This window comes from Schistocerca serialis, chromosome 3 (genome assembly GCF_023864345.2).
Source record: "Schistocerca serialis cubense isolate TAMUIC-IGC-003099 chromosome 3, iqSchSeri2.2, whole genome shotgun sequence".
Classification (NCBI taxonomy): domain Eukaryota; kingdom Metazoa; phylum Arthropoda; class Insecta; order Orthoptera; family Acrididae; genus Schistocerca; species Schistocerca serialis.
The window spans coordinates 602,547,256-602,573,579 of record NC_064640.1 but is presented as its reverse complement, the minus strand read 5'-3'; the positions used below and the strand labels follow the sequence as shown (position 1 = coordinate 602,573,579).

At 39.0% G+C, this 26,324-nt stretch overlaps 1 protein-coding gene across 4 annotated transcripts in view; it reads right to left on the bottom strand.

The window, feature by feature from the left end:
* Nucleotides 1–26,324, bottom strand: part of LOC126470485 (terminal uridylyltransferase 4-like) — a 204,560-nt gene that overhangs the window by 11,781 nt on the left and 166,455 nt on the right. For all 4 annotated transcript variants that reach the window (XM_050098356.1, XM_050098355.1, XM_050098357.1 and 1 more), the window contains 3 exons: nt 22,590–22,736; nt 13,866–13,943; nt 11,554–11,779 (listed from right to left, as the gene is read on the bottom strand). In XM_050098356.1, the coding sequence (XP_049954313.1) occupies nt 11,554–11,779; nt 13,866–13,943; nt 22,590–22,736 (451 nt within the window). The remainder of the gene's footprint in view (nt 1–11,553; nt 11,780–13,865; nt 13,944–22,589; nt 22,737–26,324) is intronic.

Below are 26,324 nucleotides of genomic sequence, written 5' to 3'. Positions count from 1 at the left end.
ATGGAACTGGTTTCCATGTAGGAGGACCAGAAGAGAATGTTATCATAGTGTCTGCAGCTTGCATGATGATTTCTGTTGTTCTTGCACTACTTCATCAATCCTCTTTTCTTTACTTATTGTGATATGTACTTTAGCATTGAAAGCAATTGAACTGACTGTTCGTAGTGAACAATGTGGTAAACAGTAAGTTTGGTGTAAATTTAGGGCTGGCGGCAGTGGTCTCGCGGTTCTAGGCGCACAGTCCGGAACCGCGCGACTGCTACGGTCGCAGGTTCGAATCCTGCCTCGGGCATGGATGTGTGTGATGTCCTTAGGTTAGTTAGGTTTAACTAGTTCTAAGTTCTAGGGGACTGATGACCTACGATGTTAAGTCCCATAGTGCTCAGAGCAATTTGAACCATTTTTTGTAAATTTCGGACCGATACAATATTACGGCAGCAGATCATCAAATCTATTACAGAATAGGAGCCACAGGTGATGTTGAAATGTGTTGGGGCTCCTGAATTTATTAGCCAGAGACCAAGGTTGGAGAATAATCTCTAGCAGAGGAATGTCAATTGAATCATATCTCATTAGCACCCTGACACTCCACAGGATACCACCACCACCACCACACCGCATTTTGCTATCTGTCTCTACTATTGAATGGTTTTGTCACACGTTTGCGTTATTTTGCTGTTGAGGAAGTTTTCACTGTTGTCCTGTATGGCACAGTTATGTTCACAGTTTACAAAATTTGAAAATTTGCATTACAAAGGCATAGATCACAGGCCAATATCTTCGAGAAGGCTACTATATTGTTTTGAAGGAATCTGTGGAAATAAGATCCCGCTCTCTGCCAAACCAAACCACATATTGTTCAACCACCATGGAATAAGCACAACCAGTTGCTGGTCAACACACCTGGTCTCTAATTAGACACTGCTGGCATCTTCACTTACACATGAATGATACCCTTTAGTATGTTTCATAGACTACATTTCTTGCTGGAACATGCTGAAGAGTTTCATCTCGTTGTTGTTGTTGTTGTTGTTGTGGTCTTCAGTCCTGAGACTGGTTTGATGCAGCTCTCCATGCTACTCTATCCTGTGCAAGCTTCTTCATCTCCCAGTACCTACTGCAATATACATCCTTCTGAATCTGCTTAGTGTATTCATCTCTTGGTCTCCCTCTACGATTTTTACCCTCCACGCTGCCCTCCAATACTAAATTGGTGATCCCTTGATGCCTCAGAACATGTCCTACCAACCGATCCCTTCTTCTGGTCAAGTTGTGCCACATACTTCTCTTCTCCCCAATCCTATTCAATACTTCCTCATTAGTTATGTGATCTACCCATCTAATCTTCAGCATTCTTCTGTAGCACCACATTTCGAAAGCTTCTATTCTCTTCTTGTCCAAACTGGTTATCGTCCATGTTTCACTTCCATACATGGCTACACTCCATACAAATACTTTCAGAAATGACTTCCTGACACTTAAATCTATACTCAATGTTAACAAATTTCTCTTCTTCAGAAACGCTTTCCTTGCCATTGCCAGTCTACATTTTATATCCTCTCTACTTCGACCATCATCAGTTATTTTGCTCCCCAAATAGCAAAACTCCTCTACTACTTTAAGTGTCTCATTTCCTAATCTAATACCCTCAGCATCACCTGATTTAATTTGACTACATTCCATTATCCTTGTTTTGCTTTTGTTGATGTTCATCTTATATCCTCCTTTCAAGACACTGTCCATTCCATTCAACTGCCATTCCAAGTCCTTTGCTGTCTCTGACAGAATTAAAATGTCATCGGCGAACCTCAAAGTTTTTATTTCTTCTCCATGGATTTTAATACCTACTCCGAATTTTTCTTTTGTTTCCTTTACTGCTTGCTCAATATACAGATTGAATAACATCGGGGAGAGGCTACAACCCTGTCTTACTCCCTTCCCAACCACTGCTTCCCTTTCATGTCCCTCGACTCTTATAACTGCCATCTGGTTTCTGCACAAATTATAAATAGCCTTTCGCTGCCTGTATTTTACCCCCGCCACCTTTAGAATTTGAAAGAACCCCCGCCACCTTTAGAATTTGAAAGAGAGTATTCCAGTCAACATTGTCAAAAGCTTTCTCTAAGTCTACAAATGCTAGAAACATAGGTTTGCCTTTCCTTAATCTTTCTTCTAAAATAAGTCGTAAGGTCAGTATTGCCTCACGTGTTCCAGTGTTTCTACGGAATCCAAACTGATCTTCCCCGAGGTCGGCTTCTACTAGTTTTTCCATTCGTCTGTAAAGAATTCGTGTTAGTTTAATAAGCCACAGCTGCAAAATACTGACAGTTCGGTAATTTTCACATCTGTCAACACCTGCTTTCTTTGGGATTGGAATTATTATATTCTTCTTGAAGTCTGAGGGTATTTCGCCTGTTTCATACATCTTGCTCACCAGATGGTAGAGTTTTGACATGACTGGCTCTCCCAAGGCCGTCAGTAGTTCCAATGGAATGCTGTCTACTCCGGGGGCCTTGTTCCGACTCAGGTCTTTCAGTGCTCTGTCAAACTCTTCACGCAGTATCGTATCTCCCATTTCATCTTCATCTACATCCTCTCCCATTTCCATAATATTGTCCTCAAGTACATCACCCTTGTATAGACCCTCTATATACTCCTTCCACCTTTCTGCTTTCCCTTCTTTGCTTAGAACTGGGTTTCCATCTGAGCTCTTGATGTTCATACAAGTGGTTCTCTTATCTCCAAAGGTCTCTTTAATTTTCCTGTAGGCAGTATCTATCTTACCCCTAGTGAGATAAGCCTCTACATCCTTACACTGTCCTCTAGCCATCCCTGCTTAGCCATTTTGCACTTCCTGTCAATCTCATTTTTGAGACGTTTATATTCCTTTTTGCCTGCTTCATTTACTGCATTTTTATATTTTCTCCTTTCATCAATTAAATTAAATATTTCTTCTGTTACCCAAGGATTTCTACTAGACCTCGTCTTTTTACCTACTTGATCCTCTGCTGCCTTCACTACTTCGTCCCTCAAAGCTACCCATTCTTCTTCTACTGTATTTCTTTCCCCCATTCCTGTCAATTGTTCCCTTATGCTCTCCCTGAAACTCTGTACAACCTCTGGTTCTTTCAGGTTATCCAGGTTCCATCTCCTTAAATTCCCACCTTTTTGCAGTTTCTTCAGTTTTAATCTACAGGTCATAACCAATAGATTGTGATCAGAGTCCACATCTGCCCCTGGAAATGTCTTACAATTTAAAACCTGGTTCCTAAATCTCTGTCTTACCATTATATAATCTATCTGATACCTTTTAGTATCTCCAGGGTTCTTCCACGTATACAACCTTTTTCATGATTCTTAAACCAAGTGTTAGCTATGATTATGTTGTGCTCTGTGCAAAATTCTACCAGGTGGCTTCCCCTTTCATTTCTTAGCCCCAATCCATATTCACCTACTATGTTTCCTCCTCTCCCTTTTCCTACTATCGAATTCCAGTCACCCGTGACTATTAAACTTTCGTCTCCCTTCACTATCTGAATAATTTCTTTTATCTCATCATACATTTCTTCAATTTCTTCATCATCTGCAGAGCTAATTGGCATATAAACTTGCACTACTGTAGTAGCTGTGGGCTTAGTATCTATCTTGGCCACAACAATGCGTTCGCTGTGCTGTTTGTAGTAACTTACCCGCATTCATATTTTCCTATTCATTATTAAACCTACTCCTGCATTACCCCTATTTGATTTTGTGTTTATAACCCTGTAGTCACCTGACCAGAAGTCTTGTTCCTCCTGCCACCGAACTTCACTAATTCCCACTATATCTAACTTTAACCTATCCATTTCCCTTTTTAAATTTTCTAACCTACCTGCCCGATTAAGGGATCTGACAATCCACGCTCCGATCCGTAGAACGCCAGTTTTCTTTCTCCTGATAACGACATCCTCTTGAGTAGACCCCGCCCGGAGATCCAAATGGGGGACTATTTTACCTCCGGAATATTTTACCCAAGAGGACGCCATCATCATTTAATCATACAGTAAAGCTGCATGCCCTCAGGAAAAATTACGGCTGTAGTTTCTCCTTGCTTTCAGCCGTTCGCAGTACCAGCACAGCAAGGCCGTTTTGGTTAATGTTACAAGGCCAGATCAGTCAATCATCCAGACTTTTGCCCCTGCAACTACTGAAAAGGTTGCTGCCCCTCTTCAGGAACCACATGTTTGTCTGGTCTCTCAACAGATACCCCTCCGTTGTGGTTGTACCTACGGCACGGCTATCTGTATCGCTGAGGCACGCAAGCCTCCCCACCAACGGCAAGGTCCATGGTTCATGGGGCGGTTTCATCTCGTAGGCAACAAATTTGAATGGTGCCCAACTGGTAGTTGAATTAACAAATCCTTTTTCCACTGCAAAAGAATCAGCTAATTATGTGTCGTCCCACACCCCATTCTGTTTTCACTTGTGTGTTCCAATAGGAATTTAACTCTTCCCTCGGACACACCCTGCCTTTTCAGTTCTTCTGGACACTAACAACACCGAATTTTTCCATGTCCTTTAATTAGTTGATGGCAGAGGAGCAGCAAAAAATCATACTAGATCAAGCTGTCACCTGTATCACAGCATTCTACTACATTTTACTTAACATAAAGGTCTCACAGTGACTTCTGCCCTCCTTGCTTGGTAATGAGCATGACCATGCAGTGTTGTTTCACATGCAAGTTAAGTAGTACAACATTCACACCCACATTATGTAATAAAATGTGTAAAGTCACTCCAGTTGATCACATGCCTTGGTCTAATCCCAGTGGATTGCAGCAAGGTGATGTGCAAAAGCCGATGACTACTTCTGTTTTTCTATTGTCATGATCAGTATTTTTGTAAACTCTTCTAGGATCTCTAATTACAACTACTAATTTGTATTTGTCTTATGAATTACTTCCATTTGACTGTTTAAAACAATTTTTTATTATTGTATTTATTTGTTCATTTTTTGTTTTATTTTCAGAAGCTATTTTTACAGTCTTCCTATATAGTTTAACTGAATTTGCTGAGCCTGTCTCTGCTATCACATAAATGAGAGTCAAAGGAATCACTGTTCAGGTATTTACTGTAAATGATTTATTATTTGTTTATAAGACACTATAATGCAATGGGAAGTGTCATATTTTGCAATTGTTCTTTTATAATTTTTTTCACTTAAATCTATTTAATTTAGTATGTCATTCTCATTGATGCTCAGAAAGGTTTAATCAAATACATGACTTGGTGCCTTCTGCACATTACTATTAAAGTTCTGCAACTTTTTTTTTTGGTCAAGTAGTTACAATGTGACTTAGCGGGCATAATCGGTGGTGCTAACACTTTCAAAATAAATTTACTTACAATGTTTCATTCCTCCCTGAATACAGTCAAAATAAGTGTTGTTTCAAAATTCTGTTCCATGACAAGGCAGAGTAGCAACCAATTGGTGCCACCTCAGTGGTTAGCCAGTCACCAAAATGACATTGGGCACTGAGTGCCCATGATGAGGCGGCCTTTTAACGTCATGCAGTTCCTAAGAACCGACCTGCAAACATGTAGTTACTATTTTTACATTACATTCTAATCCTTGTCCTACAAGGATTTCAGCTGCTTGTATTCCTTAAAACTGTCTTAAACAAGCTGTGCCAATAACTGTAGTCACCACACTGATGTAACAATTTTACTCATATTCCTAGTTTTCAACTGGTAAATGAAAGTAAAATATTGTTCTCCCTTGATTTAACTCCCTATTTATACTGACACATTCATCTGTGGTGAATTCTTTCAGGAAGAGAGGGAGAAGATAGCCAAGGTGTCCCCAGGCCATTAACTAAATGTAACAAAAAGACTGGCATTTCGTCCTTCACCTTTCAGCTGATACGATGACAATCAAATGATTCATACCAAAATAGGCCTAATCAACATCTGTGAAGGTGTCCTGATTAGATTAGATAATGGTTTAAAGCTAATTTACTGCCATTAAACTTTGACGAGACCCACAATATGTAGTTATGAACCTGCAAGACATTTCCTTCCAGCATGTGTAGAACATATGAAGACATGCAGATTGAAGAGAGTGACAGTGTTAAATTTCTAGGAATTCATTTGGGAAGGGCATACCACAGAATTGGTGAAGCACCTAAACAAGCCCGTATTTGCAATACGAATTATGTCAGATGTAGGAGATTAAACACACTTGCATACTTTCTTTCTATTATGTCATACGGGATTACATTCTGCAGTTTGTCTTGAAACTGAGCAAAAGTTGGGATTACATTCTGCAGTTTGTCTTGAAACTGAGCAAAAGTTTTTAGAGTGCAAAAGCGTCTAGTAAGACTAGTTTGTGGTGTAAATTCAAAATCATCATGTAGAATACTGTTCAAGGACCTGTGTATTTTAACTACCGCTGCTCATTGTATTTATTCCTTAATGAAATTTGTTGCAAACAATATGTATCTATTTCCAACCAACAGCTCAATAAATAGCATCATACTAGGAATAAGAATAATCTTCATGAAGACCTAAAATCACTTACCTTGGTACAAAAAGGGGCCCAATATTCAAGAACACACATTTTCAATAAATTGCCAACATCCATTAAAAACTTGGTTTCAGATAAAGCACAATTTAAAGAGAGTTTGAAAGACTTTTTTTTTTTTATAGGCAACTCCATCTACTCTACAGATTAATATCTTAACAGGGACTGTTAGACCAAATTAAGTAAAAACATCTGTTAGATTTCAGTTTTGACAGCACTCGTTCACAACAGCCAAGGTTAGGTACCTTTTTGTATGATATATTTATTAAAAGTGCATAACTACATTTCATTCTGACAGTGTATGAATTCTGTAAATATTAGCAGTTCCAGTTTACTGTAATATATTCACATATTTTGACAATCTCCTAACAAATGATCAGGAAATTGAGTATCACATTCAAATGTTCTAAGTTTTTTATGTTATTCTTTCTGACGTGTTCCAGACCCACTAAAACCACCTCATTTTTTGCTCTGTGGAATGAAAAATGAAACTAATCTAATCTCAGTCAGATTACATCGCAATATCACATGATTCCCGCCTAAGGGCACTAGTAGTCATGACTGAAAAAACGTCTCTCCCTTCTGTTTCAAGCCACACCTAGAGCAGATGCTAAATGTTTAGCTTCTTTACCCTTGCAGTTTTTTTTCTCCTCTGAGATGCGTCTGGGGCTACTGGAGTTATCTTCTCTCATCCCTCTCACACTCGTCAACACTTAACCCCCATCAGCAAATAAACTGACATGGTTACTTTTCTAAATGCGAGTACTGTATATTACTTACAAGCCCACACCACTTTCCAGTCTCTGGAAGATGATTAGAATGCTATCAGAAAACAAATGAAAATAAAACCTAGCAAACCAAGTCTTTTTGAGCTAGCACGTACAATAAAAAGTTACTTTATGACTGAGACACTTTCTCCTTACCAAGCAAGCGAACTTCCCAATAATAAACAAACAAAACAAACTCTGTTAGCTCTGTTACAAATCCATTGACAGTACAGTGTATTTCCACAATGATTTACCTTCTTGGCATTGTCTTTATGACATTTTGAATTCGTAAGGTAACTGTTACACCACAAGCCTTTCAATTTTTCCTTCAATGAACTGATGATATATGAAAAAGTGTGTCAGTATTTCAGTACTATTAAACTTTCTTAGGTAGCACACCTACCAACTATTTGTTTATTCATTTATTTTGCAGATTATCTAGTGTCTACATCTACATCCATACTCTGCACAAGCCACCTAACAGCATTTGGCATGGGGCACTTCCGGTTCCACTAACTGATCCCCCCTTCACTGTCCCATTCGCAAATAGAGCGTGGGAAGCATGACTGTGTTTACTGAATTTTTCTCTGGGATGGTTATGACATAATATTGAAGTGGATAAGAGATTAGAAGTTTGGTGCTAAATTTGACCAGAAAATTATAGGTGTTAACTCTTCTTCATTGTTGAACTACCTGAGTACACTGAAGGTGTCAATGCAATGAAATTTTCTCAGCTCTCTTACCATATTAGTTTACACTGTCTCCACAACATTTCAGAGGGTCACACAGTAAGGGTAACTTTAAGCCTTTCAAAACTTAGCACACATTCCGATTGATGTTGGTACAAACCTGAGAAAAACTTATTGTGTCAGGTACGACTCAGACATTTTGCTACCTTTAATCATTCACATTGATTTTTTAACTTCTCCATTATCTGAAAGGAGCAGAGATAGAGCTCTAACTCAGTGTAGGAAGAAAGGAGGAAAGTATAAGACATGGCATGTGGATCAACCAGGATGGTCATATAACGATCGTTCTAAATTGTTGCACCCCTCCCATGGAGACTTCTAGAGGGGAGAAATGCACATTTGGTCATGGAAAAAAGCCCCAAACGCAAAAAAGTAAAGACAGGATGACAACACTATTTATGTAAATAGAGATAGAAGTGGAAAGTTGCCTTTACTATTAATTTCTAGGCATTTGAAAAAAACACCCGCTACTTTGTACTCATGAGTACAAGAGTGGACTCTAGAGACATCTGAAATCTTTATGACTTTTTCAGGTGTTTAGATGTCCAGGTGGGTGCAGCAGTAAGGAATTGGACTACTTACTGACCTATGCCTTGTACATTCCAGGGAAACAATTTCTGAGGAATGTAAATGCTGTGTTCGTTCCTCTGAAACACAAGTCATCTGGAGCCCTTGGACCTGGGCATAACACACTCTGTTAAAAGATAAATACAGAGTAGCAGATGTACAGAAATCAATTTTATTCTTTGAGAGCAAGAAAGTGTGAGACTCAGTCTTGTACAGGCTATGAATGTGTTTGTTGCTGCCTGGAATTCCGTAACAACAATAGACTGTGTTGAACTGTTTCACAAAATGTGAGATTCTAGCAAATTTTTGTGATGATGACGTGCTAGCTTCAACACCCGACATTAACAAAAGTTAAATGCTTATGAAGGAGCTGGCACTGACAATGAGGAGGGGGAGGGGAAGGGGGAGGAAGAAGAAAGGACGGTGTTATGTCAAGTGTCACAACCGGTGTGCAAGGGGGTTGATACTGTCAGCTAGATGAATCAATCCTAACCGACATGAACCAGCTGGAGCAACAACTTCTTTCACTAAGATATGCTGGAAGGACAAAACAAACAATACTTCCTGAATTTTAAAAAAGTAACGGATTTCTTTCGCGAAAAGTTTAGTAATCGTACATCTAATGCATTTAAATTTGTAGCACAGGATATTGGTAGTTTTGGAAGTAAATCGCACTTATATCACCTAACCATGCTTGAATTTGATTCTGGATCACTCCCGAATTTAAGGAAAACCCCTATTTAAGGCAAAAATATTTGGGTCCCCAGAGATTAATTGAAAAGAAGGTTTTACTGTAAAGATGCTCTTAACTTCGTTAACAATTCTGCAGTGGGGCACCCTGTCAAATGTTTTCAGAAATCTAGTAATATGGAATTTAGCCTGTTGCCCTGCATCCATAATTCACATGATAACATGTGAGAAAAGACCAAGCAAAGTTTCACACAAGTGATGCTTTCTAAAGCCACACTGATTCATGGACAGAAGCTTTTTTGCCTCAAAGATATTAATTATATTTAAACTGGAAATGAGTTCCAGAATTTTGCAGCAAATCGATACTGATATTTAGTTTTGCAGGTTCATTATTTTAAAATCTTTATACACAGGAGTCACTCACACTTTTTTCCAGTTGCTTGGGAATTTGCACTGGGCAACAGATTTGTGATTAATGTAAGCTAAGGGGCCAATGCCGCAGAGTACTCTTTGTAAAACCAAACCGGAATTACATCCAGACCAGGCAACTTATTTTTTTCAACTCTTTCAGTTGTTTCTCTATATCAGGAATGCCTATTACGATGTCCTCCATATGGGAGTCTGTACAATAGTCACACGACGGTATGTCTGTATGATTATTCTGCATAAACGACTTCTTTAAACAAAAAACAAAAATATATATATTAAAATTTTGGCTTTCTTTTTGCTATTTTCTGCTGCCCCACCAGACTGGTCAACAAATGGTCAACAACTTAGCAGTTTTACACAGGACCACAATTTTCTCAAGTTCTAAAGAAGACCTTTTGCCAAGGTACAACTGTGAATTGTTGTTGTATGCCTCATACATCGATCTCTTTACAGACACCTGAATCTCTACTAGCTTTTGCCTGTCATCATTTAGGCATTCTCTTTTGAACTGCGTGTGCAAAAGCCTTTGCTTCCTCATCATTTTCTTTGTTGTTAAACTACTGTGTGCCTTTACCATCCTTAATCCACTTACACTGCACAGACTTCTCCAGAGCACAATTTATATTCTGTTTAAACTTTGTCCATGATTCCTGTACATCTATCATACTGGAACTAAATGATATCAATTCAACGTCTAAGCGGGATACTAACAAATGTCTATCTGCTCTTTCTTACAGAAATTCTCTCATAGACTTCTTGATTGATTTATTAGCTTCAGTAACCATAATTGCTATTATGACATAATGCTCACTAATCCCTGCCTCTATCTGATGCCACTGACAAGGTCAGATGTGTTTGTTGCTACAAGATCTAAAATATTTTAATAGCACGTGGGCTGTCAAATAGTTGCTCGAGACATTACATTCAAGGTAGCCAACAGAGCATTCAACTATACTCTATTTAGCTCTGTAATCATTGTGGGTTCTTTAAGCAGTTCAAGTTATATACGGTAAGAGGTCCAATGATCAAACTACTAATTGCGATATATGGACACAATATCCTTGGAATAGCAGTTGGCAAACTGGAAGTAGACACGAAATGTCTTTCCACGTATGTCAAAGGCTAGGATGTCTCATTTCTCCTCATTCCTATCTACTGACATGTTTCTTCCCAGATGCTTATGATCTTACTTGAAATTTCTGAAGTGCTTATCAATTGGCATGACTTAAGCTAATTCCAGAGTACATAAACATCAAGATATCATTTACAACTGCATAATTTTTCACTATTTGTTCAACACTTTCCATAAACTTGTCTTAAAATCATCTCGTCTGCTTCAGCAAAATTTATACTTTGCAGTAGATTGCTATAGTTATTGTTTAACTGCTTTGTTTTTGTACGTCACCTGGTATGTTTTAGATGAAAATTTTTATTTCTGTTTATTTAATCACAGAAAACATTGTTTCAATAAATGATATGAAATGTGCCTGACTCTGCACTTCACAAACCTTCTAGGTACCGTTTTCATGTATGTATCTGATATAAGAGAACACCAACTATAGATACGTCTCACAATGACCCAATTCTGCTCTTGCTTTACAGCCTGTTTATACTCTCAGCAGGAACTGGACAATTAGGAACAATTACTTGGGCCTATAATATAATTTTCATTGGAATAATGATGTACCAAAATGTATGGCAAGTAACTTTGTGGGCTATCCCACATTTTTATCTCAACAGAGCAAAGGAGGAACTTTTTTTAAGTACTAAAATATTATAGGTTACTTACTCTTTTTGGATAATCCTGAAGCCAAATTGTGGTTCAAATCAAAGGGATCTTCAATGGCCATGCATTTGGTGGTCCACATCTTTGTGAATCTTAGCAAAGGCTCTTTCTGCCTAACTGATACAACATGAGTCTTGAAATCAAATTTTTCTGCATAAAAATTCAAAAGCTCGCACCACAGACTACCAACTGAAGTTTTATTTTTGCCAATGTTCGGCCATACAGCTTGCTAAAGAACAATAAAATATACATCAAAAGAAGTATTAAATCATTATATATACCTATTAGAGAGCATGTGAATTATAATAACATGTATCACTAAAGATTTCCTATCTGTATGTTTGCCAAGTTTCCATTGTGGAACAAATTGAGGATGAGAATTACGGTGGAACTTCGATTTTATGTTATCCAATTTTACATTTTTTGTCATTCTAAATCACAAATTCATAGCTCCTGTGAAAACCTCATAAGATCAATGCCAAGAATTCCCCAATTTTACGTTTTGTCCTAGTAAGGATTACCACGATTCTACTTTCTTACTCAATATCTCGCTTGACTGCGTCCTGTTTTCTTCCTATTGACAACTGATGTGACTGAATGAGTTATAAGTGGCGCAAAAGATAGAAGGTTCACAATGCAGGTGGTGATGGCATTAAGGGAATATTTTAGGCCATTGCAGAGAGGGGAGACACGAGAGAGGAAATTCTGATGTAATCCACGATCAGCGTTGCCAACACAACTTGCAATTTTTAGCTTACCACGCAATTATGATACAACTACTGCAAGGTTGCGGCAGAAATGGAAAAACAGGATAGTCTACGCTAAGTGTTCCAGACCGAGCCAATATGTTACGAAAGGGCCCAGCTGCCGTCTTTTCTTGTGCCACTTATAACTCAGTCTCACCTTCTTCCATGTATTTCTGATATCCTGTGTTCGACAACAACATTGATTGCCAGTCTTTTAAATTGAAACACTGAGTCTTAAAGAATGTGCTCCCTCAGAATCAAGGAAATGTCCACCATTTCCAGCTAGTGAGCTCTTATTAGCTGATGATTTGTTACATCACATAACAGCCAACGCAGCAACCACACCACACTAATATACGTAAAATGGGCTCGTCTGCTGCATGTGTGGAGAGGGGAGTGGCCCTTCAATGACAGGAGTGCAGATAGGAGTAAAAACATTTTGTGAGGTGCTGAAAATATACTTTTCATGCAGATCATGTGCTATGGCAGATATGTCACACAGAAAAAGAACATGGGTTCTGCAACAGCAGATTCTAAAGACTTCCATGTTCAAATTTGACATGATACATTTGCAACAAATACATATACTACTCATGTATATACTTTGCACTACACACTGTAGATCGTGAATATTGGCAGCAGTGACAGAAGGCATGAAGCAAAACTGTAGCACCTAAGCTTTCTTTCAAATTTACATTTTATGCAGTGAACATAAATTCACTGAGCCGACTTCTAGTAAGTTTGTAATGCCAACTGGGGAAGTGAAGTCATTTTTTCAAGTATTTGTTTTTCTCATCGAGCCTAAAATAATACTTTGATGGTGTGGAGCATATGAAGTGCAGCTCTTAAGAAAGTGACAAAGTTTGTCATTACGCAGATGTCCGCAATTATGTTTATGGTTTGACCACTTATCTACTGTGCTTTTGGTTTAATTCAACATATTCATCAATTTTTACTTTTTTCTGCTGAGCACAAAGGAACGCTCTATAAAAAACATGTGTTTTGATGTATAATTTGTAGTTTTAGCACATCAGAAAATAGCTCGATTACCTTATACGCAGATAACAATTTCAATTTCTTGACATGTTTTTACTTGCTATTACACAACTGTGATTTTTCAAGAACTGATGAAATTCATTACCACAAATTATTGTATTAACATTGTTATTGCACTTTTAATTTCCTTCACTTATACAGATTTTATACGGTGTATTGGAGAGGATTACTATTTTTAATCATACATGCCACTTCCGTATGTTATTGCTGGTACTGTGAGGGTTTTACCATTTTCCTCAAATTTGTATTTTTTACGTCTGGACCACACAAAATGTAAAACAGGGCTTACACTGTAAAATGCATTACCTATAAAAATCAACATGTTACAAAGAAATGACAATTTGCTCATTTGGCTGTAAACTAATAGGACATTAAATCTGCAATGACAACTTCAGGAATCACGTTGGCTAGGTGTTACATGTATAAAATCCTGTGACAAATCTGGCATTTGCAACAATATATTATTTTGTATACAAGTCCTATAATGAAATGATGAATCAGGTTTATACCTACCAAGTTATCAATGTCATCGTAGAAGTAAACATTCCACCCTTCGACAAGTTTCTCTGGCTTGCTTCTTCCTTCTGGGAGCTAATACAAGAATGTAGGAACATTACTAAATATAAAAATTAAATACCAAACTCAAAAGTCAAATAATAAAATACTGTAAACCACTACATATGTCTGACCAATAAATGCAAGAATCAATTTGGACAAGAAATGAACACACACAAAATAAATTATATCTATCTTTGACAAAATTAAGCTATTTAGTTGGTAAGCAATGGCAGAGTGGAAAAAACCAACTAGTTGTTGTACTAGCAGCAGTTGAGTTTAAAACACAGGGTGTTCAGGAACTCCCCTTACAGACTTCTAGGATTTTTAGAGGGGAGTGAGTACGTAATATTTTGAACAGGGACCTGTCTCCAGAAACATACAGTTTCCATTTTATGACAGTTTCAATTCAGGTGTTTAATGTTTCCACGTCAGCTGCGGGAAAGTCTCAAGGGTTGTTTAGCCTGGTATTCAACAGGGTAGACAGGATGACGTGTACTACGTCAGATGATCACCTGATTTCACTTAACGTCTGCCTTGCTGCAAGACCTATTCAATGCCTGTGTGTCTTCGATACAGCAAACAAGGTTTGGTACATATTTTCAGAATACACAAATATGCTCCTTGTGTATGGTGAAGCAGGCAGTAATGGAAGAGCTGCTAGTTGGCTGTATCATGAACATTTCCCACAACATAGCATGCCATCGCACAAACTTTCTGCCCAAGTTACACAGTGGCTCCAAGAAACAGGTATCTGCACCATTAGGAGGCAGGACTGTGGCAGTCCACGGCAATGACGCATGCCCAAATTTTAAGATGATGTGCTGCATCGTGTTGAAGGTAACTTGTTCTATTCAGGGATGAATATAAATTCACTAGGGACTGTGTTCTGAATTTGCAAAACAGCCATGTCTGGGCAGACGAAAACCCTTGTGCTACAAATGTTCAGGGATTTCAGCAAAGGTTTGGTATTAATGTGTGGGCAGGTATTTTAGACCATGATGTGATTGTGCCATACCTCCTCCCACTCAAGCTAATTGGTCTTTCAACTACAAAACAGGTATTGGACCTGTTCTTGGAAAATGTGCCACAGAATGTTCATCAACAAATGTGGTTTCAGCATGATGGTGCACCACCTCACTTCTCATGTGCGCTTCGGAGACATCTCGACAGGCAGTATTGTGAAACATGGATAGGATGTGGTAGTCCTATGGACTACTACTTGTGGGGTCATATGCAAATCTTAATTTATGAGACTCCTGTAAAGATGGAGGAAGATCTGCCGGCATGATTCCTCCACTAGAAACTGAACAGACGCACCATGGGATGGAACGTGTGCACCAGAACATGATTCATAGGTACAATATCTGTAACAACATTAGTGGTTGCCACATCGAGCTGCAGTTGTAACGCATCAGTACTGTTCCGTACATACAATATGCTGGGTTCTTTTCTGTTTTGGACTAATGTAAACAGATAAAGTTTAAGTGTTAATACAAACAAATGGGCTTATGTGATAAATGGATATTTTGTTATGTTTCCTTTCAAATTGTTACCTAACACTTTTACTGTTTCATGTCTTAATTCAATTCCTCGTGCAGAAGTGGATGAGTGAAACATCCGAGTTGAAACTTTCATAGGACAGAAATTGTCCATTTCTGAACATGGGTTCCTATTCAAAATATTAAGTGCTCACTCCCCTCAGTAAGTCCTGGAAATTTGTAGTGGGAATTTCTGAACACCCTGCATGTCTTTCCTTGATACTGTGCTCACCATTGTGGTACACGTACATCAAGCCATTTCCAACTACAGAAACCTACCATCTGAGTTACAGAATCTACTATAAATATTCCACAGTAACAATTAAACTAAGGTGATAATAAAACATTCTGTCCAGAGGAGGAGGAGGAGGAGGAGGAAATTATGTGTACACTTCTACTGTATATGAGGCCATCCATGACCAAAATTGTAAGGACACTGGTGAAGCACTGCACATCTGCATAGACAGATTACTGCATCTGAACAGGAAATTTGTGCAGATATGAGATATGCGCACACCTGGAAGCTGGAGGTTTGTGCAAAACAGTTAAAAGCTGTGGACACCAACCAAATCTGCACACACAAATCTTAGCATGAGAATAGGAGATCAGTGGAAATCTGGCACCTGAAACTTGTTCTATGTCAGCTGCTTGATCAGTCTGGGTCTAGTGATTCTCGTCTGTGTATGCACAGTGAATTTTAAAATGGTAGATAGACGTCAATGCTCAAGTGAGTTCATTGGGGAACTTATTGGAACGTACAGGAATCACATATTTGTGGAAAATTACGAACAAGAAATACAGTGATCGAGATCAGGTGTCAGTTACTTATAAATCTTTTATACAGAAATCATGAAGTTCAACCCTACAGCAAAGGGGGGGAGGGGGGGGGACCACCCACATCATCATCATAGACTGTAGACTGTTTATTTACTGGAAAGAGCTAAGTGAAGTAACGAAATCTATTCCATCTGGTGCTAGGGACAACGAAATCCATAAGCCGAGTCACTACAATTTGACAGCCTCAGCTTTCTGAGTGATTCCAATGAAGACGCACAACACAAAAATCAGTTTAAGGTTTATCTTTTAGATATCCCCTATTGCTTGTCTTTTGCAGCTCTATTCACTTCTCTACAAGAAAAATCAGGGAAATGGCTGCAGATATGCTACTGATAGAAATCATTTCACCAAACTGAGGTAGCACTAGCATGTGGAAAACTAAAATAAAATTCTCAGTTCTGCTTCTTTAGCACTTAGAAATCTCTCTTATTGGGCTAACTGCAGTATCGCGCACTGCCAATCTGTAGCTGTTTCTGAGACACAACCCGATCAGCCTGCTTGACCAGCACTGCCACAGAGCCGGCAAAAGGATGTTACACCAGAGTCTAGTCTGTCTGTGTAGTAGAATCACTGTCATTCAGCCTCTGTCATTATTGTGGATATCGATTTGGCCTAACTCAAGTATTCGCTTTGGATTGTGCTCTGGTCTTGCCATTATTCAAGCTACGTAAAAGAAGATAATTAAAACACTACACTTACATCTCATTATTTTGTTCTCTGTCTTACAGCCCATCATTTTCCATGCATCCATCGTCAGGAGGACCAAACACCAATCCGCAAATGGGATTGCTAGCATACTTTCACTCAGTACTATCCTATGCTATGAGAGCATATCTCTCTCTCTCTCTCTCTCTCTCTCTCTCTCTCTCTCTCTCTCTCTCTCTCTCTCTCACACACACACACACACACACACACACACACACACACACAGCCTTACTTATTAGAAAGAAGAGTGCAATCAGAACATTATGTAAAGCTGGTAATGAAAGATCTTGCAGCTGTACCTTCGGGGACATAGGGATTCTTACACTTGTTTTACCCCCTAAAATAATATGTGGTTCATAACAACAGTGAATTGGAGCTGAGATATAGAATTTGCAATCACAATACTAGAAGTAGAACTCAAAATAGACTATGAATCCCTGTATAGTATTCAGAATGGAGTTTTATAGTCTGGTATGAAAGTCTGTACCAGGTTTTAGGTAGACTTCAGGCAGTCAATTTAAATGTCTAACTTGGAAACAAACTAAACTATAGCTCACTGGCAATACCTATAATTTTTAGAAATATACTGTTTCAAACACAGTCTGTAAAAATATTATCTGCAACATTTCAGAATTGATTTGTGGTACTTTATTTCCCTTCATGAAATCCTCCTTCAGGACTGTGTAAATAGCTTCAAGTATGTTGTGTATATTCCACTAAATGTTTGTTTCGAAATTACAGTAGAGAATTCTAGCTCCTTGTAGCTTTTTCTTCTTGTAAGAAATCTTAATCCTTTTACTGCTCTGGATGTGTGTAAATGTCCTCATAGACCGCTGCCCTCAGGTGTATTGGACATATATATGCATGCCGCTCGGTTTTTCCTGAACTGCGATGGACATCTAAATGTGTCCTGAGCCGCCAACTTCTTACTTTTGCAGACAAGTTACTTCCACATCTCAGCAAACAGAAAAGTTTCAAGTATTTATCAGACAACGTATGTGCCTCATTGTGTGCTATCATTTGCAGAAAACCTCGTTTCAATATCTTGAATCGTTTATGACATGATTGTTATGACCACAATTTGTGATGCCCAAGAATGGGAACGGGAGTGTCATGTGCAACTGTCCTTTGGGTATAAAACCCAATAATGCAAGAATAAAATGAGATATCTTTCTGCTCTCAGTTTTAAATAAAATTCAATGTCTTTTCTACATTTCATTTACTGCAATGTATAAGCTAAAATCAACCATACACAAAGTTCATGCGATGCATTTTTATGTCTGTGAACTCTAAAATTTTGTGAAATCTTTCTTTCACTTAATCTGATGCAGTGCAGTGTATATGCTGCATAATGAAAGCAATTCAGTTCTTTATTGAGTGCAAATATCTGACTAAGAGGTGCAAAAATCAAATTTTTTTACCTATTAGTTTTTGAAAAATCAGATGAAAGTATTTCCAGCTGGAATGCCATCTCTCAGCACAGGCACCAGCATGTGGCGAGCAGTACAGTCATAATGAAAGCAGTCTCAGAACAGAATGCAAAGAGCTCGACTGTAGCAGCGAAAGGGTTAGTGTCAGCATCAGTCGCTCCTGTGGAGTACTTGCTCTCCTCATGCAAGTATTTTTCTGTATTATACGAGGGGTTACAAGTGTATAAAGGTAATTATGTGTTTCCAATTCCAAATGCAATACTTATACCAATCGCCAGGTTCGCCCTGCAACTTGTGACGTAAATTTTTGTGGCAATACTGCCTTAACTTAAGCTGGCACTGCCTACACTACTTCGATCGGTCTTTCTGTTTCTCATATTGCCAGTTAGCTATGCAGACATTTCACTGCATGTGGACCAGCCTTAAAACCTGTCTTCGGCACAACAAGCAAATTAAGGGACATCACGTCAAAGATCAATTAGGCCCGCAGATGTGCAATAGTTATAGCACTGAGAGCAGGTGTGGCTGGCTTGCACCTCCTAGATGCAGTGCTGTATCTTGCAGCACTATTTTGAGCACAGTCCTCCAAGTCTGTAGTGGCAGAGCAGAGCATCAATGAATGACATGTTAAACTTCAAACAGAAATGTAGCATCATGCCACTAGGTCCTGTCAATGCCTAAAAAATGAGCAGAATGGACAGGCCACATGTGGAGTCTACATGTGGACAGTATTCTGAGTGGCACCAGTAGATCATTACATCTCACTTCTTCAAATAAAGAATGAAGCAAATAACTTAATGAACTTTTCTACTTCAAATTATCATTTCTAACATCTTGCATAAATCTGATCTTTTTTCTTGGGACATTCAGAACTGATTTCAGGGCTAAGCCCATTTTCAGATGTCATACTCTTGCCATATTCCTAAGTGTAATGGTATGCAAACATATCATTGCCACCCCAGTTTCAACATTTGAGCATTGTGACTAGTTAATACAGCCATTTACCATTTCAAGGAAAATATCTTTTATTTATCTGCAGCAGAGTGCAAGATGATCATGCTTTGAGTATGGAATAAGATTGTGAAGCACCTAATTCACGAACTTTAATGCAACAATGATTACAAATTGAACAGTCACACTGAAATCAAAATTTCAACTAGGGTTTAGTGGGGGGAAAAAAATCTTCCTATTCAGCATGTCTAAAACATTGCTGAAGTTAACAAATATACCACTGGTTTGATGATTTTAACGCACTATATCGGAATTTTACTGTCAAACAGATGCAAACTGGACATGATTACGCATCTGTTTTAACACTAGAACGGCAAAAAGGGGTCAAAATGAACTTCATACTTTTTCCATCAGTGTTGTACACAAATTTTTACTTAATTCATGAAATCATTACTTTTCCCATTTTTTCTCCTCTTTATGATAATGTATTACAAAATATATTTTCTTGGACATTTCATTGGGGCCAATTTGACACTGCTGTAATTTCTCTTATGAATATATGTAAACAGACCAACAATGAAGATGTAACAATCAGAAATCATGCAAAATAGGTGCTGCTCTTGTTGCATCTTGGCATATATATATATTCCAACCTGCCAGTTTATATCGTGTTCAGGTGCTTCTCATTAATGTGGAGTGCCTGATGAAATACTATCTGAGAGAATCCCAATGTTGAATCAGGAATTGGCTTCACTGATGAAGATGAGAATTTTATACCAGAGATAATTGAAGAAAAACACATTATGAACAATGAGGGATTAGTGGAGGAGGATTCAGATGTCCATATTCACCACAGTGAGCCTAGTTGAATGTCTCCACAAAGATGGTCACTAGGGATGGAACCAAGTGAGAGATTGTCAGTTTTTAACTTTCTAGAAGAAGACAGGATGCGAATGTTTTAACAGAGATAGAAGATCCTACTAATTACACTTGTTAATGATCAGGCAACAATCACAGTGCTTTGTGTATTATTTTTGACAAACCAATGCTATATTTCATGAAGAAATACACAGAATCAAATGCTCATAACATACTAATAAACAATGACCGGAACATGTCACTTGAGGAGCTGGAAAAATTGATAGCCACCATTTGTGCGTGGGGTGTCATTTATACAAAGGTATGTCTGCAGATGGTCTTTTGTCGCATTGTTGGGGGCCTACTATCATCAAGGACATTATGAAAAGGGACTTATTTCAATACCTCAGAAACGATGATATACATAGATAGAAGCAACCACTCAGACCATACGTTGTCCTGCACCTCACAGAGCCAATTCTAATTCAAGGAAGAAATGTGACAACAGACAACTACTTCAGTTCTCTTCACCTTGCTAAGAAGCTCAAAGGAAAGAAAATTTCATTAGTTTGTACAATGAACAAGATCCATGGTGAAATCCCTGACACGTATTGGACACGGTGGCAATAAACGAATGGGTCACCTACAAAAATAGTGATGAACAAGAAAATGGAAAGGAAGAAATTCATACTCCAGCTGGTGAATGAACTTTAGGGCATGAAAGAGCAGAAGGAAGAACAGACAAAAGAAGAGGATACGGGACGAAACCCACTTAGAAAACTGAAGAAGAGCCAAATCAGTATCTGCGAAAGCAAAAAGACAATTGACAACTAGATGAAGTGTCACAAAACTGTGGGAAGAAAATGTGCACATAAAACATAAATCACCTATCATAAGTGCATCAAGCAGATTCCAATGATATGAAGAAAAAGTAAAACAATACTATGTGTAAGAACACCTTTGAGTAATGTATTTTACGGACTATAAGATGCACATTTTCTTCGAAAAATTGCCTCCAAAATTTAGGTGAATTTTATACTCAAAATTAATATCAAAATGTCCACTGCTTGATTTAAAATTCCCTTCAGTCTTAAAAATGGCCATATATTCGATGACGTGGGGAATGTGTGTATCTGGCAACAATGGATTCAACTGACAACAGAAATGCACCGATGCGACGAACATCACTTGCAGGGATTCACAAGCTTGCTGACACTGTCTCCCTCCTGCCCCGCCATCACAAATCCAGAACACTGTCTAGCCTATGATGTGTCTCTGCAGGCTATAGTGCCAGTGAACTTCAACTGAAAGTGATTTGTGTTATTGGTAACAGTAAAATATTTTTGTTAGTAGATAGTTTGGTAATGGAAAAAAATAAAAGGTATTCAAGATGGTGCGAGCTATAAATTGAAAGTACCTAATAGCATTTGCAGAAGAAAATGGAAACAGAGCAGCTGAATGACATTTTGGTCCTCCAGCAATAGAAAAAAACCATTTGTAATTGGCAGACTAGTAAGGAAAAACTGAAAAAATGAGGAAGACTAAATGTGCAAATAGAGGAGTGAATGCAAAATGGCCAAAACTAGAAGAAGATGATTTTTAAGGATTTTTTAAAGGTCACTTCAGTTTTATAAACTAAGAATTTTTTTAAAGTATGACTTTGCAATCTAATAATAAAAATGGCACAAATGTTATTTCTTAAAAGATTGTTTAAAAATTAATGCACATCTTATTGTCTGTAGTGTCTTTTGGTCCATAAAATACAGTACAGTATGGACTATATACATTAAGTATGTCTAAAAGGTTCTGCAACTAGCTAATACAATGACGTCTACAGTTTAAGAAACTGGACACCGTGAGCAACAATAAGGTATTAAGATATTTTGTTGTTGCTCAAGTAAGTATCTACTGTACTAATTATCATGTTAAATAATTGTTGTTGTAACTTACAACAAGGTAGTGACTGACCAAAACTACTATAAGGCAATTTTATGGAGGGTCAAAATAACCCCTTTCTGCTGTTTTAGGAACATCAGAAACACCACTGTTCTGGTGTTAAGAAACCTATTGGCAAACAGTACTACACATGTGAGGTCCTGATATTTGCTGCTGTTCTGTATGTTGTATTTCCAAACTAAGACATTAGAAGAAAGACAATAGGACACTAAGAAGCAGACATTTCTACCATGTTCATTGTAGTACTACACTATAATCTTAGCCTGCACACTGCCTCTTCAATTACTTCAACTGCTTCTGCAACCACGGACAATCCCTCCATCATCGACTTCAAATTACATACTCTAAAAACTATATGAGAGAGAGAGAGAGAGAGAGAGAGAGAGAGAGAATTGATATCTTACCTCCTGCAAAACTGGCAGCACAGGTGGTTCACACTGTTGTAGAAAATATATCACCATCAAAATATATGCATATGATGACAGGCTACCTCGAGAAGCATCACATATATTGCACAATTTGGCAAAACGTTTCATAACATATCCCAGAATCTGGAAAACAAAAATTTTTGCATTACCACTACTGCATAAAAACATCACACAAGGCTACAATGACGCTACTGAAATACCATCCCTCAGCCACTGTAAGGGCTGTAGGGTCACTTATGCTGCCCATCTACTACTGACTCATAGTCAGGCACATGATATGTTTTTTTATCTGCATAGGCATGACAATTCTTTGGACCATCACTGTTGGTGCAAAATATTACTATATTATATGCGCCTACTAACCCGGGGAGCCTAACCTGGGAAGAGGTGACGAAATTCTACGTGCGAGTCAGTATCTGGGGGGTATAGTGCTCGAACACCAGATAGAGACAGGCACGGGACAAACAACGCGACCAGTGCAAGGAATATGACAAACTAAGTGCACAGAAAATGCAGCACGGCGTGAGGTTAAGGCCATGTCTGAGATAGTTGATGTCTGCACAAGAACTGACCTATTGCTGCTGGTAATTTAAAGTCTGGATCAATGGTTCTGCTAATGCAATGCCTCCTGCACACCCTCTGTGGCAGCGTACTGCACTATTCTGATGTGATACTCATCTCAGCTCAGCTGCCTCCATTTCAGTATCCACTGGCATGGATTGTACATTATTCAATGTCACTAACTTGATAACACAAGAAAATACATGCAGTAGGCTTCTATTTAACAGTACTTTTCCTACAGCAGGCTGATCCAGATTGAGTGCCCTTATGCACGTACGTGCAGAGAAGGGTTGGTGAACAGCTCATTGTGGACAGTTCGGACAGCTGGCCTATGGGATTGCAGACATGACTGAGTGTGGGTGGGGGGACACCACCAAAGAATTATCCAAATTGTATGGAAATCCGCAGATGTGATGTACATGTACAGACAAACAAATTATTACAATTCCATAAAAATTGGATGATTTACTCAAGAAAAAGAGCTTCACAAATTGAACAAGTCAATAATGTGTGGGTCCACCACTGGCCCTTATGCAAGCAGTTATTCAGCTTGGCATTGATTGATAAAGTTGTTGTCCTCATGAGGGATACTGTGCCAAATTCTGTCTAAATGGCATGTTAGATAGTCAAAATCCCAAGCTGCTCCGAGGACCCTGCCAATGATGCTCCAAACATTATCAGCTGAGGAGACATCTAACAACCTTGCTGGACACAGTAAGCATGAAAACAAGTAGTAGAAACTCTTGCCATGTGCGGGCGGGTATTATCTTCCTGAAATGTACAACCAAAGGGATCCTGCTATGAAAGCATCACTCCTGATTGTTGGGCCATACAGTGAGCAACAGTCAGGTTGGTATCCCACCACTGTCTGGGGCATTTTTAGACAGTTCCTCATTGGTCCTCAACATTTTCTTAAGAGTGCATTTTAGCAGTCTTTTTCAAGATGCCTCTCTCCGACACAATGTGGTGAGTAGCAATCTATTTTTCCCTTATTGTTATTTAACAACTTCCTTACACAGCAATTCATTCAGTCTGCGTCAACAGCTAACTAACTGTGAGGAATATTCACGAAATTAAATTCTTGACAGAGTGAACATATGGGTGTAAGTGCCTGAATACTAACATTCATTAAAAATTGGACATAATCATTAACCACTTAGGAAAATAGCCCATACAACATTCACAGCTTCCCCCTTTGATTTTAAGTCCATTTACAACACACTGTACAGGCATTAATACTTGACATAGTGGTGCGTGTAGCCAAGTTACGATATATAACTGACAATGGATAAAGTTACATAACAAATGAAACAAGGACTATCACCACAAAACAGATTTGTAATATCACCTTGAAAAATGTGCAAGACCCCAAAATAAATGCAAAATAAAGAATAAAATTCATCACAAATTGCTTAATTTTTCAGTGCCCAACAAGTATTTTTGAACTGGCAAAATATTTAACATTGTACACATTGAATAAATAGGCAACTCATCTTGTAACAGCAGCTGTAGTTTCAATACGGGCAAGAGCTGAAAAATTGCAGGTATCAATGTGGGGCAAATTAGCAGGCCAATAGCAGAGGCAAGTGGACTACGCTGTGGGCAATCAAATTCCACACAAGTTCAACTTGTGAAGTATGAAATGAATGTGGAGGTGAATTTGGTCTTAAAGTTTCGATTACAATTAACTAGAGTGCAAAGTCTGCATGTATTCCAGAATGAATTTTCACTCTGCAGTGGTGTGTGTGCTGATTTCAGGGACACTTAGTTTTCTTAAGGGCTATGGTTACTGCTAGAAGGAAGGAAAGCAGGTTTCTGGAATCTATTAGGTGCTGAAAACAAAACTATAGCTCCCACGGGTAGTGGGGAGAAGGCAAGAAGATGTGGTGGTGGTGGTGGTGGTGGTAGGTCCAATGCAGCCGAGGCTGCCAGATCCACCTTAATCCTTGGTTTTCTCTCGTTGTATTTATGTCCGTATGTATTAAACGGCAGACATAGAAACAATGGGGAGGCTTTGTTCTGCCGTAGCCCTCAGTGGTTCACAACCCCACAACAGGCCACAGACACTGAGTGAGGTGGTTCAGTGGTTAGCACACTGGGCTCACATTCGGGAGGATGACTGTTCAATCCCATGTCCGGCCATCCTGATTTAGGTTTTCCGTGATTTCCCTAAATCGCTCCAGGCAAATGCCGGGACGGTTCCTGTGGTGTCACCGCCAGACATCAGACTTGCTAGGGGGTAGCCTTTAAATCGGCCGCGGTCCGTTAGTATACGTTTGACCCGCGTGTCGCCACTATCTGTGATTGCAGACCGAGCGCCGCCACACGGCAGGTCTAGTCTCTCAAGACTCCCTAGCACTTGCCACAGTTGTACAGTCAACTTTGCTAGCGATGGTTCACTGTCTACATACGCTCTCATTTGCAGAGACAACAGTTTAGCATAGCCTTCAGCTATGTCATTTGCTACGACCTAGCAAGGCGCCATATTCAGTTACTATAATTACTATCTTCAAGAATGTATTCTGAACAGATAATATTGTGAATCATGTACTGTCAAGAGCGACATTCATCATTAATGGATTAAAGTTAAGTATCAAACTAATTACGTCTGCTTTCTGAATTCTCATTCCTTGTCATGTTCCAAACCTCACGTCAGTATAGTTCTTCCCTCCTCACGCCAGCCTGCACGAGCTAAAACGCGTGCATTTCGGCCTCCACTCATAACACGGTGTTGGCTCTTCTTCTCACACGAAAGTTCCTTTGAAAGGGCATGGTCGACTTCCTTCCCTAATCCAATGAGACCAGTGACCTCACTGTCCGGTCTCCTCCCCCAACAGCCAACAACAGTCCACCCACCCCACTGCCGCCCCACACCGAATCCACAATTATTGTGTGGTTTGGTCCCCAGTGTACACCCTGGGAACGTCTCGGAGTGTAACCCCAAATGTTTGCGTGGTAGAGTAATTAAGGTGTATGCGTACGTGGAAACGGTGTTTGTGCAGCAATTGCTGATACAGTGTAACTGAGGTGGAATGAGGGAGAACCAGACTGCATTTGCCGAGGTAGATGGAAAACCGCCTTAAAAACCACCCACAGGCTGCCCGGCACACTGGACCTCAACACTAATCCACTGGGTGGATTCGTGCCAGG